General features: G+C 34.9%; 1 protein-coding gene across 14 annotated transcripts in view; it reads right to left on the reverse strand.

Annotated features, from left to right (window-relative positions):
• Positions 1-20,697, reverse strand: part of DMD (dystrophin) — a 2,398,628-nt gene that overhangs the window by 1,345,816 nt on the left and 1,032,115 nt on the right. For all 14 annotated transcript variants that reach the window (XM_055081921.1, XM_055081920.1, XM_028482834.2 and 11 more), the window contains 4 exons: positions 13,975-14,085; positions 13,407-13,580; positions 7,709-7,864; positions 3,711-3,881 (listed from right to left, as the gene is read on the reverse strand). In XM_055081921.1, the coding sequence (XP_054937896.1) occupies positions 3,711-3,881; positions 7,709-7,864; positions 13,407-13,580; positions 13,975-14,085 (612 nt within the window). The remainder of the gene's footprint in view (positions 1-3,710; positions 3,882-7,708; positions 7,865-13,406; positions 13,581-13,974; positions 14,086-20,697) is intronic.

A 20,697-nucleotide genomic window follows, 5' to 3' on the forward strand; every position in this document is an offset into this window, starting at 1 on the left:
TGGCACATATATACAATGGAATATTACTCAGCCATAAAAAGAAACGAAAGTGAGTTATTTGTAGTGAGGTGGATGGACCTAGAGTCTGTCCTACGGAGTGAAGTAAGTCAGAAAGAGAAAAACAAGGACCATATGCTAACACATATACATGGAATCTAAGAAAAAAAAAAGGTCATGAAGAACCTAGGGGTAAGACGTAGTGGGAAGCAGCCGCATAGCACAGGGAGATCAGCTGGGTACTTTGTGACCACCTAGAGGGGTGGGATAGGGAGGGTGGGAGGGAGGGAGATGCAAGAGGGAAGAGATATGGGGTCATATGTATATGTATAACTGATTCACTTTGTTATAAAGCAGAAACTAACACACCATTGTAAAGCAATTATACTCCAATAAAGATGTTAAAAAAAAGTGATTAAGCTTGTGCTACTGACTACGTTATAGAAAAAATAAAAAGAACGTGGGAAATGAAAAAAAAGAGGTACAAACTTGCAGTTATAAACTAAGTCATGAGGACGTAATGTACAGGATGGTGACTATAGCTGACAAAATTATATTACAAATTTTCAAGTTGCCAAAAAAGTAAATCTTAAAGGTTCTCATCACAAGAAGAAAAGATTGGTAACTTTGCATAGTGACAGATGGTAATGAGACTTGACGTGGTGATCATTTCACAGTGTATGCAAATGTCGAAACTTTATGCTGTACACCTTAAACTAATACAATGTTATATGCCAATTATACTTGAATAAAAAGAAACCAAAAAAAATACATGAATTTGTTTTGCAAAGAAGTCTGACATTTATCTTTTGAAATGGCAGGCGAGACTAACAGTCTGAGTCAAGTTCTCCATGTACCAAGAAAGCATTTGAAATGAGAACGTACTAAGGAGTCATGGGGTTTCATGTATGAAAGTTTAACATTTTTTTCATTTTAAGAAAGTAGAATCATTATCATAAATGTGACTGCTTTATATCTGTAAGTCACATGTTTTTACTATATGACTGTAATTTTTGAAAAAGCTTCAGCACCTTCCAAATGAGTTTATTAAAAAATTATGTAATTAAGATGTAAATGTGTATCCTTTTCATTTGACCACTAAGGCGTCTAAAAGTATATCATTAGCAGCTTAGTGTTTCAAAAGATCAAGAAAGAGTGATAAATTATCATATAGACAAAGAAAAACGCCAGATTTCTATCCTTTTTTTCCTGTTGGATCTCAAATTAGTATTGCTCCAGAGTTTTATGGAAAATGCTTCAGATAGACTCAATAAGCTGAGCCATGTCCAGAACACTCAGGCTTTCTAATACGACAAGGATTATCTAGAAACCTTGCCAAGTTCTTTATCTTATGATATTTTAATGATTTTATGGTGAGGCTAAAGCAAACATATCTCTTTAGGTGACATATTCAATGACCTTATGGAGACTCTGGAATTTTGAGTTCATATGTGGCATATTTTTGTAGTTTCACCTCAGTCAGTTATAAATTATAGTCAGAATTGTTCAAATTCCCTTCATGTATAGCTCTACTCCTTTGTGCACCATTATGTTAGCATTCTTCATTATATTTAGAAACCTACTCTACTAATATGGGATGAATTGTGTCCCCTCAACATTCATATGATGAAGTCCTAACCCCAGTACCTCAGAATGTGACCCTATTTGCAGACAGGACAGTTAAAGAGGTAATTAAGTTTAAAAAAAAAAAAAAAAGGTCATTAGGGTAGACCCTAATCCAATATGACTGGTGTCCTTATAAGAGAAATTGGGAGACATGCATGTACAGAGGAAAGACCATCTGAAGACAGCTATTTACAAGACATGGAGAGAGTCCTCAGAAAAAAACAACCCTGCCAAAGCCTTGACCTCAGACTTCCAGCCTCCAGAACTGTGAGAAAATAAACTTCTGATTTTTAAGCCTCTCAGTCTGTGGTATTTTGTTAGGCCGCCCTAGTAAACTAACATATCCATTAAACTGGATAAGAACAACCAAATATATTGTCCCTAGCATTAAGGGAAGGATGACAGAATGAAGCCTGGATCATTTTCATGAATCCTCTACATGTCCTATGGATGTTTTACCATGTTTTATACTTTAATAGATCATAAATATTTTCTGAGCTTTTTTGTTTATTTATGAGTACTTATGGTTGAAATTGCCGTCAGTAGGTCATATATATAGAGAGAGACAGATCATTCAGGACTTTCTCTGTCTTTATCTTAGGATGGAAAAGGAAAAGTTGATACTGTTCTGGCCAAAACTGCTGTCTGCCCCCAAGAATGCATTCTCTCTTTCTTCATTTTAGTGTAAGACCTACTCATCATTTCGGCAGGACACACTGGCTATCCAGCCAGATAGAGACCATCTTTTGCCACCCTCCCTGAAGGCTAGATATGATCATGTGATTAAGATCTGGCAAATGGAATTTTGGCTTATTTCTTATAGCAGCCCAGCCTGCACCTAAATACATGATTGTCATTGATCCCAACTAAATTATCACATAGAAATATAATGTTTGTTTGGGTGATAAGGGGAAATAAAAGGCCAGTGTACCTTCTAATCTTTACCCTCTGTACACTCACTACTCTAATACTCTCACAATATATATGATCCTGAACTAATAACTGCAAGTAAATATCTTATCTCTAACAACAAATCTATTCTGAAAGGGAAGAAAAAGACATTTATTCCCTACTGTTTATTTGACAAAATTTGTATGTAACAAATTTTTACATCTACCTGTCATCTGAATCTACATAAAGAAAATCAGTTTTCAGTTTTGATCTCATTGTATGACTAAGTTTTTACATAATGCAATTAAAGTTTCCCAAATTTGGATAATCTAGATAGGCTTCTTGAATTAAAAATAAAGCACAGATCTCTTAAACATCTAGTTAACGCAGGCACATGTTTGTTAATTTAAAAAAATGAGGGGGCAGAGTGTGCTATGATTTATTTTTTGCTAAGTGCCCAAAGGCTTGGCAAAGTTTAAGGTGAAAATGCATTATTAATATCAACTATTTACTTTATATCAACACACTTTTAAGTAATGCAGTAATATATCAACTGAAAAAAAATATTAAGCTATTAGTGCCTTGACCTTGAACTGTAGAGAACAATGATGTCTGACTGGCTGTCAGAGAAACAGCAAGAATCTACCAGCTGAGGATTAAAGGCAATCCCGTGATGCTTGGTGATGGAAACGATAGCGGTCACACAGACCCCATGAGATTTTTTCTATGATTGCGACATCAACAATCTGCTGATCTTGCGAGTCTGTCCTGCCCAACTGTCCGCAGTCTCTGCATCTTTGCCTTCCTCGTGTCTGTGGGATGCACCTGAATAGTCTCTCTCAGGCAAGCTAGGGAACATGGAATCTCATCTTTGGACTGACTTTCTGACTAATGATGTATATATTTTTAAGGATTGATGTATATATTTTAAGGATGTATATATTTTTATGAACATATTTTTATTCATAACCTACCTAATTCTACACAAGCTTTGGAGAGACACTTGCTAAAGCTTCCCACTGGCTTTATTGTAATCCTGAAATATAAACTACTGATGAATCTTTGAGGAACGGCAGAATGAAGCACAATAATATTTATGAATCTATTATTGTTGCACACTAATAGTTCCTTGAAAAATCATATTGCTGTATGTCTTCATGTATGCTAAAAATAATCTTCAGTGATACAGGTTTTACCTTTCCCCAGGCAACTTCAGAATCCAAATTACTAGGCATTCCTTCAACTGCTGATCTCTTTGTCAATTCCATATCTGTAGCTGCCAGCCATTCTGTCAAGGCATTCATTTCCTTTCGCATCTTACGGGACAATTTCAAGCATTTCTCCAACTGTTGCTTTCTTTCTGTTACCTGAAAAGAATGATAATAAAATGTAGTTTGGTTTACTTTTTCAATTCAAGTTTAATTTTAGCTACTTAATTGGAAATTTCATATTTTTGTCATTTTAAAATAACCTTTTTCTTACTTTTTAAAAATAATATTTTAGAAAAATTATATATTCTGAATATTAATAGTGAATAAGCACAGTCTAGGGAAGATGTCTTTCTCCAAAAGACAGTGTCCTGCATCAGGTAGGAAGAAAAGCTATTATTATTTTCTCTAATATAAATAAAAAATAAATTATGGACAAATTTTTTAAAATAAATAGAATGATATAAGTCAAACTGAAGATATGACACGTTTCTTTCAGAAACCCTTCAGTCATCTGTCAAAGAGATGGGCAAGAACATTTACAAATGAGGCTTGCCCTTACTGGTAAGGAATCAAAATGGGCAAAGAATACTGTTTCTCTCCAAAGGCAAAAATATTTATAAAATATTTAGAATAGCCAATTTTATTGTCCTTGCAACTTTAAAGTGTCTCACTTTTGCACAAAAACAACACAAATAATAGGTCACTTCCTCCTTAAATATACATTTATTACCCAAAGGGGACAACAAAATTTGATACCATAACAAAATTTTCACTCTCATTAATAGAGAAATCATGACTTGATCCTGTGTTCCAGTTCTCAGTGTTTAAAACTAAGACCCTCAGAGTCAAATTGTTCCATGTTCTCACAAAGAGAATGAACAAATTTGTGTTTCTCCACCACTTTTCCTGATGTGCCTACATCTTTTGAGTTGGTTGGTTGAATAAAAAGCCCAGAATCTCTAATCTCTTGTTGATACACACACACACACACACACACACACACACACACACACACACGTGTATATATATATATATACACACACACACACACACACATACACATATATATTCTACAAACAACATAACAATTCAGCCATAAGCATGAAAAAAATGCCAAAGATATCTTTAAAGAATTTTAAATACTGCAATGAAAATAAATACCCTGAAACTTTGAGAAAAATTCCAAATACTCAAGAAAATTTGTTTCTTTAACAGAGGTGTGCATACATTAAAAAAAAAAAAAGTTTAGTTGCTGAGGTTGCAAATTCAATTTTTTTTTTTTTTAACAGATTTTCCCTTCTATTCTTCCCTTCAGGGAAGTGAAAGCATCTGCCATTTTGAGTGCAAGGATTTTACTTGTATGTGGGAGAAAAAATATACACCTTACGGTGTGTTCCTATGCAGTTATTTTTTCTATGAATTATTGGTAAAAAAGAATTCTAGATTCAATATTTCAAAGAAATTCTATCTTCCCAGAGCTAATGCATTATTGATTTTTATTCTATTTTGTTTATATCCAGATAAATAGGTTTTAATAAAACAGGAGACACTGTCATCTTAAGGAAAATTGAGTTTTACCCTTTTTTTTTTGGTGGAAAAAGGATACATTTAAAATAGTGCCACCCGCAGTAGAAATCATTATTTCATGAACGCTTAAAAATGTAAATGAGGGGCTTCCCTGGTGGCCCAGTGGTTGAGATGTCCCCGATGCAGGGGACACAGGTTCGTGCCCCGGTCCGGGAAGATCCCACATGCCGCGTAGCAGCTGGGCCTGTGAGCCATGGCCGCTGAGCCTGCGCGTCCGGAGCCTGTGCTCCGCAACGGGAGAGGCCACAACAGTGAGAGGCCCGCGTACCGCAAAAAAAAAAAAAAAAAAATGTAAGTGAGGCTGACATGAGTATTGAGGCTTTGAGTATGAGCAATTGAGGCTAAAATGAATATTGCTATTTATGTATATTGTAATATAATAAGCATACAGGAACTGTAAGTATTATTATATCTAGGGTGCTAGGTGTAATATCGCTCAATAAAATCAAATAGATTTAGATATAAGAAACTCTATTTTTATTCATTGAACACTTAAGCTAAGTTGATGATATTAACCAAACTAATAAAATCGTGTTAAGAAAAGTGTCATGCTCTGAACTGAAATGTCCCCAAAATTAATAAATTGAAGCCCAAGCTCCCATGTGACTGTACCTGAATATAGAGTTTGGAAAGTAATTAAGGTTAAATGAGGTCACAGGGTGGGACCCTAATCAGATAGGATTGTGGCCCTATTAGAAGACGAAGAAAAAGATATCCCTCCTTCTCCCTCCATCTCTCTTATCCTCTTCTCCCCTTCCTTCCCCCACCCCTCCCACTCCCCCCCTTTCTCCACCATGTGAGAACACAGCGAGAAAGTGGCCATCTGCAAGCCAGGAAGAGGGTCCTTATTAGGCTGACACCTTGATCTTGAACTTACCAGCCTCCAGCACTGTGAGAAACAAAATGCTCTTGTTTAAGCCACCTAGTCTATGGTATTTTGCTATGGCAGCCTAAGCTGACTAATACAAAAAATAATATATATTGAACTGAGGCAAGTAAAATGATTTAAATTCTGAAGACCATTAAAATAGAAGGGTTTGTATATTTATATAAAAAGAATAATAGATTGATATCCTCTGTTTCCATAAAACAAAACCACTATTGTTGAAGGTGCTTGGAAGATTTAAATATGAACAACTTTTTCTCAGAAAAGGAATACATGATTTCTGCCATTTTATAATATGATATTTGTACATATTCCCTTTATCACTAACGTTTCTAAATCTTTATTTCAAAAATAAATGCCTGCCCCACATTTTTGCTGTGTTCTGTCATGCTTTTAAAGCTAAGTATGATTTCTTAGTAATCGTTCATTTTGCTTTAATGATATTACTCAGTGCCAAATGGTTAAATAAACATACACTTCCAAATATACATTTTCAGGGATAAATAGGTCTTCACATCATCATAAGAATCATTCACTCCTTAATAATAATCAACTCAGGACACTAATAGTCTTCTAATGTCATTTTTATTGTTTTAAATTCAAAGTGATTTATTCTACATTATGTTAAATTTACTCCTGCAAAGGCAAAGATTTTGTACAAATTCTTCAAGGCAAAGAAAAGGCCCAGACAATAATTTATATTTGAAACAGCTAATTCTCTTTCAAAACTTTAAATTAGAAGGTTTTTAAAATATAAAAATAAAGACTATCAACTAATATGAATGGTGATTTTCAGATTTTCATTTGAATCTAAAACTCACTTTCTCTCAGTGATAAGTAATTTGTAATTTGTAGCTTCAAGACATAACCTTCAATCTACTTTCAGGGTGCAATATTAGAATTCTGACTCTGCATGGCTACTTCTAAAATATGGGCAAGCATTTACATTTGTGTCTGAGATGAAGTGACAATTTTCTCATTGATGTTGTTATATTCAATAAAGTTGGGAACCTGAGCCGTAAAAACAGACTCTTTTCTCCCCACTGGTCTCAGTAAAGCTCTTTCTATGTAGAATGTATCAACTCCACTGTACCTAAATATAAGTCCTAAATATAAGTAGGTATATTAGTTTATAAAATTACCAGCCTTTGAGTCATCACAAGTAAATATAGACAATGAAAAGAAGGGGCAAGTTTAGAACAAAGAAACCCTTTTAGAATTATCTGATGGACCAATAAAAAGCTCTCTGAACTGTACATATTTTTTAACGTAGACTGAAAAGAAGACCCTAGCTGATTAATTACTGTTTCTTAAGAACTACAAATTGGAATTTATCTCTCTATGTATGTATATATGTACGCATCTACGCATCCATGTATCTATCTATCTGTAGGGAGTAAATGATTTAGCCTTTCTAAGACATTAATTGTGCATAATTACTGACTCTTACTTTACAATATATAAGGAAAGTGGGAAGTAGCCAGTGCTTATGGTTTCAGCATGCACACACCTTTGCTCCCAGCTCATTATAATGCAATTTCAAAGCCGTTACTCTTTCATCAAGCTCTTTAGGGTTTTCCGTCTGCTTCTTCTGTACAATCTGACGTCCAGTTTTGATCACCATTTCCACTTCAGACTTCACTTCACTCAGACTTTTATACAAGTTCTAAGTTAAAACATAAAACAAAACAGAATAATAAGCAATAGTGTCTAGTTCACACTATTATTAATAAAAAGAAACAGGAGTAGAGATCACCTGAAACGCTATTCTGTGGTTACAGTTTTAATGGAGTAGCATTTTGCAGCTCTGGTCAATATATAGCTTTTGCATTTTCTGTTGATTTAATGCTTCTATTTGTAATTATATGTACACATAAAGACACGCATACTGTGTAGTTATACTTACCAAAGTAAGGGTACCTAACACATATATTTAATTCTTCATTCCAAGTTTATAAAGATCATTTCTAAAAGTTATATGATTTCTACTGGGTTGGTCAAAAGGTTCCTTCAGTTTTTAAAGTAAAAATGAAAGACACAGTTTTCATTTTCACCAAGAACTTTATTGAACAACACATTCACTGTTTTGTTTCACTACCTTCTGCCATTTTTCAGGCAGCTTCAGAATTCCACCTTCCCAAAATGTCTTACCTTTTTGAGCAAAGAACTGTTCCAGGTGGCTTTTACGGTCTTCCAGGGAATTGAAATGTTTTCTATTAAGAGAATTTTGTAAAGACTGAAATAAATGGAAATCTGAAGGTGCAATGTCTGGTGAATACAGCAGATGAATTAGAACTTCCCAGAAAAGCTGTTAACAGTTTTTGCCTGGTCATCAAAGAAACATGGGGTCTTGCGTTATCCTGATGGAAGATTATGCATTTTCTGTTGACTAATTCTGGACTCCTTTTGTCAAGTGCTGCTTTCAGTTGGTCTAATTGGGAGCAGTACTTGCTGGAATTAATCGTTTGGTTTTCCACAAAAAGCTCGTAATACAGTACTCCCTTCCAATCCCACCATATACAGAACATCACCTTCTTTGGATGAAGACGGGCCTTTGGCGTGGTTGGTGGTGGTTCATTTCGCTTGGCCCACGATCTCTTCCATTCCACACTGTTGTACAGTATCCACTTTTCATCACCCGTCACAATTTGTTTTGAAAACAGAATGTTTTCGTTACATTTAAGTAGAGAATCGCAGGCGGAAATACAGTCAAGAAGTTTTTTTTTTCGCTTAACTTACGTGGAACCCAAACACCAAAGCAATTCACATAACCAAGCTGGTGCAAATGATATTCAACACTTGATTTGGATATTTTGAGTACGTTGGCTATCTCCTGCGTTGTATAACATTGATAGTTCTCAAAAAATGTCTCGAACGCTATCAACATCAACTGGTCTACCCGACCCTGGAGCATCATCCAGTGAGAAATCTCCAGCACGAAACTTCGCAAACCACTTTTTTTTTTAACATCTTTATTGGAGTATAATTGCTTTACAATGGTGTGTTAGTTTCTGCTCACTTCGTCACAGCTTACCCTTCCCCCTCCCCGTATCATCAATTCCATTCTCTAGTAGGTCTGCATCTTTATTCCCGTCTTGCCCCTAGGTTCTTCATGACCATTTTTTTTTTTAGATTCCATGTATATGTGTTAGCATATATTTGTTTTTCTCTTTCTGACTTACTTCACTCTGTAGGACAGACTCTAGGTCTATCCACCTCACTACAAATAACTCAATTTCGTTGCCTTTTATGGCTGAGTAATATTCCACTGTATATATGTGCCACATCTTCTTTATCCATTCGTCTGTTGATGGACACTTAGGTTGCTTCCATGTCTTGGCTACTGTAAACAGAGTTGCAATGAACACGGTGGTACATGACTCTTTCTGAATTATGGTTTTCTCAGGGCATATGCCCAGAAGTGGGATTGCTGGGTCGTATGGTAGTTCTATTTTTAGTGTTTTACGGAACCTCCATACTGTTTTCCATAGTGGCTGTATCAATTTACATTCCCTGCAAGAGGGTTCCCTTTTCTCCACATCTCCACACCCTCTCCAGCATTTATTGTTTCTAGATTTTTTGATGATGGCCATTCTGAACTGGTTTGAGGTAATACCTCATTGTAGTTTTGATTTGCATTTCTGTAATGATTAGTGATGTTGAGAATCCTTTCATGTGTTTGTTGGCAATCTGTATATCTTCCTTGGAGAAATGTCATTTAGATCTTCTGTCCATTTTTGGATTAGGTTGTTTTCTTTTATCAATATTGAGCTTCATGAGCTGTGTGTATAATTTGGAGAGTAATTGTTTGTCAGTTGCTTCATTTGCAAATATTTTCTCCCATTCTGAAGGTTGACTTTTTGTCTTGTTTATGGGACTGTTCTAATTTCATACTTTTACATTCACCTGTCCAGTTTTGCCAGCACCACTTATTGAAGAGGCTGTCTTTTCTCCACTGTATATTCTTGCCTCCTTTATCAAAGATAAGGTGACCATATGTGCGTGGGTTTATCTCTGGGCTTTCTATCCTGTTCCATTGATCTATATTTCTGTTTTTGTGCCAGTACCATAGTGTCTTGATTACTGTAGCTTTGTAGTATAGTCTGAAGTCAGGGAGCCCGGCAAACCACTCTTGACGTGTTTGATCAGCCACAGCACCTTCTCCATACACTGAACAAATCTTTTTTTGCGTTTTCACCTTTCTTGAAATGATAAAGCATAATATGCTGAAAACGTTGCTTTTTTTCTCCCATCTTCAATATTAAAATGGCTACACAAAAATTCACCAATTTTGATGTGTTTGTTTTAGACGCATGCTGATATGACAGCTGTCACAATACAATCTAACAAAATTGTTTTGAATGAAGTTAAACACAACTAAGTGCTAGTGGAGCCATCTTACAGTAAAAACCAAACAAACTTTTTGGCCAACCCAACTTTTTAAATGTTACAATTATATAATTCTAGTTGTGAGTTTGGAAAAATTCATGTACTCATTCCCCAGGTATTTGTTGAGTGCCTGCTTATACCACATAGTATTTGAGTCACTAGAGAATCAGTGGTGGCCAAGCCAGACACGTTCAGGGTTGTTCTCATGGTGCTACATTATAGTCGGGACAAAACATCTAAATTTCCAGACCATAATTTCAATATATATTAAATCATATATAAGGAGGGAAGGTAATTTTAAATGTTATTAATTATACAAATTAATTTTCTTAATGGGGCTGATTAATTAACTATAGACTGATATAAAATATTATGTAAAACTCACATGTACATCACAACTATAAAGAACACATATATTGGTTCACAGTAGTATACTGCCATAACAAATCGTCATGAAACAAATGTCATAGCTTTTCCTTGTAGTTATTTTACTTGGAAAGATCTGTGCATTTGAATGTATGTATATATGTATGCATGCATACATGTACATATGTATATGTCTATATGTATACATGCATATGTAATAGCTTACTTAGACATTGCTGCACTAAGTTGTTCAGTGGTGAGTCTGAACAACAAATATTTATTTTATTGGTACTAAGAAATAAAGTTGCTAGTAGGTAATTGCTGTTATTTGGGAGTCAGGAAAGAAATTAGGTTTGTTTTTTTCTTTTCAGTTTAAAATCAGTGTTTAAAACAAAGCATTTCGTAAATGCTAAGCAATTACCCTATTCATTAAGGCTACATACATAAATATTTCCACCTTAATCCCTTCTTTGATGATTCCCTGATGTGATGATTCCTTTATTAATAATTGTGAGTTCTTTCTGAACTTTACATATGATTTTTAAATTCATTTACTTCTATCTTAGGAATTATAAATATATCTGGATATTCAGAAATATTTAAATCATTAATTATCACACTGGGACTGAATTCTTGAATTTTGGAATCAAAGATACTTCCAAATGACTTACTATTTAAATTTTTTTTAATGTCAATTATTTACCTTTATGAGGAAAGCTCATTCAAAGTACTAAATAACCATTTACATCATATCATTCAATAGACAGATAAAATATTTATCATTAAGAAAGGAAAAAGGTCTTTATATTTGTTTGTGTCCATGTTTGCAAGACTTTTTTTTTTTTAAGGCCGCGCCATGTAGCATACGGGATCTTAGTTCCCCGACCAGAGACAGAACCCATGCCCCCTGAATTGGGAGCATGGAGTCTTAACCACTGGACCGCCAGGAAAGTCCCTGTAAGACTTTTTTAACAGAACAAAAATTACTTGAAAGCAAAGGCCATGATTATAGTATATGTAAGAGAGCATCTTAAGTAATGAAAAAATACAAAAGTTGTAAAGAAAATATATCCTTATGGAAGAACGACTTGAATTGGTCCTGACATTTAAACCAGAACCAGAAACAGATTTGAGTAAATACTTTGATCTGTTTCCTCTGTACTGAGTCAGGGCATAGTAACACCTAGGTGCAGGTAGGGTTTTTTTTTTTTTTTCCAGTTCATATTTACTAGCAGACAAGTTTAATGAGGTACCATTAGAGACCTGTTCCTAGAAAAGAATGAACAGCTCTCCCTTTGTGAATATACTTAGCCATGATGATAATGTACGTGGGCCATTTTGCTTTCAATTTTTTTTTAATGTAAGATGAAATATGCTCCCATGTATTCCTAATGTTACTTATCTAATACCAGCTAATATATAAAATGATATTCAAAATTTCTGTTGGGCGTGAGAATATTTATAATAATGATGCCACTGAAATGCAGCCTGTGTTATTAAGCTATGTTACTGAATAAAAACTACTCCATAATTTTTCACAAAGAAAATTTTTGTTTAAAAGAATGATATTTTCCCATTCATAATGATATGACTGAAATGTACCCAAGGGTTTCTTTTTCATTTATGTTATGGAGTAGAAGCAGGAACAATACTTAAACACAAAGTACTAAATAAACTTCTTTCCCATTAATGTTAATAGCACTCAGTGTTTTTATTTTATGTGAATTTCTACCCTGATACTCCATAGTACACATACATTTATAATAATACTTATATTACTCTAGTAGATGCCCTCATAATTCAGCTTTACGTTATCAGAAGAGTCATGTGACTTGGTGAATTTTCAATAAGTGGAACAAAGAACACTGCTCGAAATCCCCGTAGTGAAGATTTCCACTACAGGCTAATAGTCGGTGCCTCTTTATCCTGTCCTTGTGGTCTGGCAGAACTTCACTGCATATCCAGCCCTGATAATTAACGGAAAGATACTAGGGTTTGGAGTAACCATGCCTGGATTGGAATTTTGCTTTTGCCTTTCACTTGCTGTGTGTCTTTAAATCCTCTCATTTAATCTGTGGCCTTGAGAATTAAAGGTGACTTGTGTGGATCACTTAGCTTCATTGGCACTCATTTCTAGAACTGTTTTTATTACTGCAGATACTGCTGTTATTGCTGTTTCCAGACTAACACATTTCTTTCCAGGATTTCCATTTTAAAATATTTTCAAAGTTCCGTAAGAATTAAACAAAGGCAATTTCCTTTATATTCTGCACAGTCCTTGAAAAATTATAGACTCAAAGAAGACATTTTCAGAAGAGGTATTAAGTGGCTACTACTTCAGTAATAGTTCTTGTCTCTCAATACACCTGTGTTAATTTTTGTTCTTATACCAAATATTGTTCCTCATTCCAATAAGGAAAGTCAAGAGGTAGCTGCATATTTGCCATACATACCACACAATGATTTAACTGTGACTGTACTACTTCCTGTTCAACACTCTTTGTTTCCAATGCAGGCAAGTGCATCTTCACTTCATCTAAAATCATCTTACTTTCCTGTAGACGCTGCTCAAAATTGGCTGGCTTCTGGAATAATCGAAACTTCATGGAAACGTCTTGCAATTTTTTCTGTAAAGAAAAAGCACCAATTTAATTTTGCCTTCCAAACAATGACCAGTCATATTCTTGTTAATATATTTTCCTTTATTCTGGAAGATATACAAGAATAAAAATAAAAACAAACTGAAGAAACCCTTTTTTCATTTGTCCAGCACAAAGAACACATGCATTTGGGAGAAGAATTCAGTAATTGTTCTTAATGTGATACTAAATAAACGACAATTTATTAACCTATTTTATCCTTAAAATGTACAATTCAAAATAGTCTATATCATTTATATATTATTTGTAGTTTTCAACTAATGCCCTTAATTCCAATTTGCTAATAAGCAAGTTATCTAATATAGATTATATTTTAATATCCAACTAAAACAAGCTCCTTAGTTAATGGAATAATACATACCTGTGTCACTTCAATCTGGGATAGTAACCTTTGGGCAGCTTCCTTTCCCTGGTAATGTTTCTTCATTTCTTCTAAACTGATCTCATGACTTGTCAAATCAGATTGGATTTTCTGTCGGGAGGACAGCATTACAAGTCAGCGTGCTCTGCAAGTTACTGCAAAGAACAACTCACCTTCCAAGAAAATGGAATTCAAAACTCTCTCAAAACATTATTACAATGTAGCCTCTTTCAAAATGACAATAAATTGATTTTTTTACTTATCAAAAGTTATCAAAAATGAAATAACTTATCTCCTATTGGGCTTATTAATAAAAATAAATTATCCTTTTGAATCAGTGATAATGAATAGCTGTTTCAGAAATAATTTTCAGTAGGAAGTATCTATCTATATCTAATATGGGAAATTTATATTCTTTTATCTTTGTATTTACACTCAAAGCTGACCAAAGATGTTAGCCTTTATTTAAAAAAAGCCAACTATGGCAGCGATAAGGCATAATGAGAAAGTTGAATGTGGACAATATTCCTTAACAGTGATCTTTACTCAGAAATTCTATGCCATATTTCAGTTAAATTTCAGGGAAGCTATGTATCTAGGAAAGGGAAGCTAAATGTCTCGACTGGCCTAGCTTTTTGTCTGATACATACTTAATAGCTTCCTACAGAGACTGATTTTTAAACTTCAAATAAATATAAAATATTTGTATACTTTCTAAAATGAGTAAGGACATTTTTGATCAAGTTGTATTTAAAAGTATGTCTGTATTTGACTTATACACTTCTGAGCCAGTTACAGGAGTGGGTCAAATCCGGTAGTGTGCAGAGACAAAAACAATAAATTCATTCATTTCTTTCTACCAGATCCAGCAAAAATTAGCTACTGGTCAAATTATTCTAATTTAAAATTCAGTCATTGTCAGTTTATTGTAAATAAGAGAAGAAGAAAATGATTAACTTATACCACAGGGCCCATAAAATTTCCATGCAAAACAATTTGTATAATGCATATTAATATAGCCTAATTTACACCAATTGGAGTCAATTCTGACACATATTATTAGAAAATAACATCAGTTTCCTTAGCAGTTGCCACAGAGAACTACAGCCCTGAAATGAGTAATGAGAATTATTCCAAGAAAATGGGTTAAGCGGTGAAGGAGTTTTGCAGAATACAAGGTTACAAATGTACAGATACACCTTAATATTATTCCTTAGCATACTGATCCTAATAATTATAAAGGCAAAGTAATTACAAATTACTTAAGTAATTAGGATTCTGGTTTAAAATGAAGAAGAGCAAAGACTCAAGCAAATCCATATATATATATATATATATATATATATATTTTTTTTTTTTTTTTTTTTTTTTACTACATATAGTTTCTTCAGTGGTTGAACTACGACATTGCGTAAGAAATGGTGGTATGTACCTATTCTCCAGGAACCATAGAATTTGGGGGTTAGGGATCCATGTTAGTGCATAGTATTGTTCATACACCTAGAAATACTAAGGAGTCTGATAAAATTTAATGGGAGTATACACAGTGGAGTAATACTTACAGGAGAGTTAATAGATGTCATAGGAGAGGTGATGTTAAAGTAGACTATGAATAACTAGTAAGCATTGCTGGGGGCATCAGATGCTTTAGGAGGTTTATGGTCTTAACTTCTCAGGTGGAAAAGTCTCACCCCCCTCAAAATGGTGGGTCAATAACAGCCATGTCTCTGTCACATAACTCTGGCCACCCCCAAGTCATGGAACATTAGAACATGAAGAATGCTTGTGCCCAGTTAGGTCCATCAGACTCTCTCTCGGAACCGACAGGAGAAAGTCTGGTCAAGCTCTGTGGGCGCTTGGAACTGTGTCACGTATGAGACTGTGCTTATGAAGTCCCTAGTTTGCACTGTCATTTTAGGAAGAGCAAAGGTCCATAACCAGAGAAAGAAGTAAGAAAGAGATAGTAGGAACAAAAATATTGATGGCTTTCAATCATAGGCTGAAGCAGACAGCATCTGCCAAAGATGGCTGCAAAAACAGTGTCTGTACCACATACTCCTCTTACCATTCCCCCACTAAGAGGTAGAGTTTATTTCTTCACCTCTTTAAATCTAGGTCAGCCTTATGATTGCCTTGACCAGTAAAACAGAGCAAAAGTAATGCTCTGCCATTTATGGGAAAAGCCCTTAACTGGCCTAGTGGCTTCCACTTCTGCCTTTTTGGAACACTCACTCTTAGGATGCCCCCGCTTGGAACCCATCTGACATGCTGTGAAAAGCCTAAGCCACATAGAGAAGCTGTGGAGAAGTGTTTCAGTGAATAGTCCCAAGTGAGCTTTCAGCTCACAGTGAGCATCAACTGCTAGACATGAGGGAACCATCTTGGGCATCCAGCCTATTTGAGCTTATAAGTCACTGTAGTACCAGCCAACAAATGCCCACAATCACATGAGAGGCCTCAAGAGAAACCATCCAGCTGAGCCTTCTCAATCCACAAAACCATTAAGAAAAAATGATAATTTGCTGTTACAAGTGACCAAAACACAGGTTCTAGTCTCTTCCTGAGTAAAAACGTTATTCTTGCCCTTGGTTTCCATGAGACATTCCTGTGCCCTTATGACCAGCTCCCTTCCCTCATTTTTGTTTTGGCTTTATTTAATTCATTTTTGTTACTTGTACCTAAGTGTCCTAAAGAGTACACTGGATATGCAAGGAGATGAGAGTTTTAAAAACAACAGCATTCTTGAATGAGGGAAAACAAGGTGTGGACAAGGCACTGAACCACATGAAGAGTTTGGCAGAACTGAAATAATGCATAGAGAATTAATGCACATCCGCAGAAATATAACTAGAAACGTAGGTGGGAATGAGGTATTAAATAACCTCATGGCCTAAATGAAAAGTGTCCAGATTTTTTTAATATGAAGATAAAGTTTAAAAGTGATCAGAATCACAGATAATGGTTTTACTGCTCATACTTAATCTAACTATTAAGGCAATTCATAATGAGAGAATTCTTCTATAAACTCAGTAATACTTTGATATGAATTTGTATTTTATTAATCATCATATATAGCCACATATGTGTGTGCATTTTTTTTAAAAGAAGCAGCATAACTTGTACAAATAGTATTTATTTTAGTGCACTCAAACATCAGAGGGAAATAGAAAGGGAGGGTCAGGAGAGAACCATGGAGAACAGAAAAATTTAGGGATGGGAGAAGAAGGGAAACACCAAAGAAAGATAAGGGACAGTCTAAGAGAAGAAGAGGAACAACCAGGAAAGAGAGAGGGTACCACTGAAATCAAGTGCTGTGAGAGCTTTAAGAATGAGGGAGAGGTCGACAATGTCAATTTTGAGACAGATCAAATGAGATAAGTACTAATAAGGGCATATTAGCTGGTCAATGAGCACTGTAGCTAGGACAGAGTCCGTAGATGGTAAGAGCAGAAATCAGGCTTTCAAGGGCTGAAGACTGATTAAGGACAAGGAAATACCCTTATAAAACAGTTAAATCATTTTTGAAGACTTTTGTCTCCCCACATAATGAAATGTAGGTCAGTGAGAACTGAACATGTATTAAGGCCATATGAAAGAAGCCAATGGACGAAGCATTTTTTTTAAAGCATGTATGAAGATAACTGATTAGAAAAACCTTGGAGGAAATGAGAGGAAATGGAGTGAAGGGCAAAGATCAATAATCAGTGGAAAATACTGACAGGTGGAGAGGTGCCACTCTTTCAGAAGCCAAAGGTAATACATAAAGATTTTGGATGTGGAGAAGCAGAAAGTGTAATGCTTCCTACTTGATGCTCTCTGGGAATCAGAATAGTGTTAAGAGAAATCTGGATTTAAATCTCAGGGCTCCGACTTGCCACCTGGGCAAAGCACCAAACTTTTTTGAGCCTCAGTTTTCTCAACTCGAAACTGATGGTGATAATGACAAGCCAGCAATGAAGCATTATCATAATTTGTAGTCAGAGTACCTGGGAAAATTCTCATGTCTGCAGTAGACAACTATATTGGTTTTGGTAAAAAGATTAGAGGTGATAGTATATGTAAAAATACCTGCTCAAGTTGTCTGCACAAATATCTACTCATAAATTGTCAGTGTCATTATAGATCATTTGTCTATAAGCATGAGCCCCTTGATATCTGCTGAGGATGAGACAGGAGAGGATTGAGGAGGAATCAAAAGGAAAGTGACGAAAGTTGCATAGCCATTACAGAAGCTGGGAAAGGAAAATGATGAGTGAAAAATTAAAAAGATATTCAGAGAGAGCAGAGGGCCCAAATTATATACCTGTAACAGTATCTGTCCACATGTTGGTGACTAATTCATCCATTTGGCACTCACGGTATATATAGTAGAGGAAAAAATGAAATATACACCTAATTCCTTTAGTCTTTTATACTAGATGGGTGAGAGAAGAGCACTGAAAGAAATAATCATTATTATCATCATCACCAAAGTGAACATCTGGGTGACCTTATGTCCCAACAGTTCACATATATTCATTTATTATCTAATCAAACTAAGGTAAGTATTTACCATCCTAAAATACAATTACAAATGAGATTAGAAATGTTGACTTGTCCAAGGTAAAGTTAGGAAGTAGCAAATTCAATGCCCTTTAAACAACTATACTGCCTCTTAAATTATGATTTAAAAATAAAAATATCCTCCAATTGGACATTTATCAGAAAAACACAGACATCTAATCTTATTTGCATACTAATAATACTTAGATTATCCATTCAATTCAAGAAGGAGATTCTGCATCTACCACCTTATTCCACACAGTGAGAACAAACCATTGACCCTATTCTTAAAGAATATCTGTTCTAGGGAAACAGAACATAGAAATACAAGTAAATTACAAAGCAGAAATATGTGCAATATAATGGAAAAAATCATGCTATGCCATACAAGAGAAGAGAAATATTTATTTCTACTATAGAATCTGGTAAAAGTTTAAGAAATTGGCATAATTTAAGTTCCATATGGCTGATAAGGGGTTTTTAGAGGGGTAGATAAGATAATAAGAAAATGGGAATTCATTCCAGGTTGTGGGAACCACGCTAGAAAAGACTGAGTTTGGAGTGTGCAGAGTGTGAATACTTAGTTTCACGGAAGTAGAACTGGATTTGGGTAGAGTAAAACTTACTATCTAGAGGAGGAATTAATGAAAAGCTACTGAACCTTAAGTTTCAGGGCTGGTCACTTGCAAAAAGAATCCTTCTATAACAGTATTTAATTTTCTATTTGTAATTTGTATAGTTTTTCTTTTCTTAAAGATTGCCCCCTCAGAGCTGCCTGCAGTAGCATAGCATTACAAAAGAAAACCAAAATAACTTTAACTGATCATTGAAACACAGGTCTTCTGATGATTAATTCCACATTTTTCCAGATGAGCCATATTGTTGTCATGACTTATAAACAATAGGAACGACAATAACTTACAAAAACACACGACCAAAAACTTAACTTTTATCTGTCACAAGGGGATGTGAAGAACCATGTAACATGTGAAAGGAAAGTTTGGCAATTTGGAAGTTTCAATGCAAAGAATTACATGGACTTTGAAATGTTCATATTTATATCAAGCAGTTACATAGACTGTTGAGAGGATGAATTTCTATACTCTTAGAAAGGTCACCACTACTGAAATCATTAAAACTGAAAAAAATGATGGTTGAACATCATATAAAACTGAGATTTTATCATAATTTATAGGCAGCATTTCTAGAAAAATTCTCATATCTGTAGTATGATTCCAATAGGATTAGAGATCAAAATTTCCTTATAAATTGAGTATATTATGTATGAAAGGAGCACAGGGGCTAAATATATTTTGTAAATTAAGGATAACCACGTGTCCATGCTACAGAACTTCTCAGAATATTTTATATATTAATATGTATTAATATCCAAGAGGGATACAGTTCTTTGCTCAAATTATCCTTTTGCTTTTCTTTGGCAGAGTGTATCACACAAGTAGATTTGGGAAGAACTATCTCATGTACTTAATGTATATATTTAGTGATAACAATTCAATTCATTATTAAGATTATAAGATAAAAATGGATATCTATTTCCAATTGATTCTACTTTGGGAAGGCTGTATAACATGCATCACACTTATACTTAGCTAGCACCTTTAAAAACTCATTCCACAATTCTTACTTTCAACTGATAATTCATTTTTAGCTTGTACTTAGGATATATTTTACCACCTACTTTATTTAATGTCATCAGATTATCATTCTGGAACTACATAATTTAAAAATCCTTATCACTTTAGGGCAGGCTTATTGTGAAATAGATAAGTGATTTGTTTAAATAACAGTATTATGGAAAATTATAAGCAAAATGGACAATCTCCCATTTACAAATTCCTCTTTAAAAAACGATAGGGGCTTCCCTGGTGGCGCAGTGGTTGCGCGTCCACCTGCCGATGCAGGGGAACTGGGTTCGCGCCCCGGTCCGGGAGGATCCCACGTGCCGCGGAGCGGCTGGGCCCGTGAGCCATGGCCGCTGGGCCTGCGCGTCCGGAGCCTGTGCTCCGCAACGGGAGAGGCCACAGCAGAGGGAGGCCCGCACACCACCAAAAAAAAAAAAAAAAAAAAAAAACAAACCAAAAAAAAACGATGAATACTACATTGTCTTTCCTGATAGTATAATCAGACAATGAAAAAAATAACATTTAAAAAACTTTTTTA

Source organism: Physeter macrocephalus, chromosome 21, assembly GCF_002837175.3.
Source record: "Physeter macrocephalus isolate SW-GA chromosome 21, ASM283717v5, whole genome shotgun sequence".
Taxonomy (NCBI): Eukaryota; Metazoa; Chordata; class Mammalia; order Artiodactyla; family Physeteridae; genus Physeter; species Physeter macrocephalus.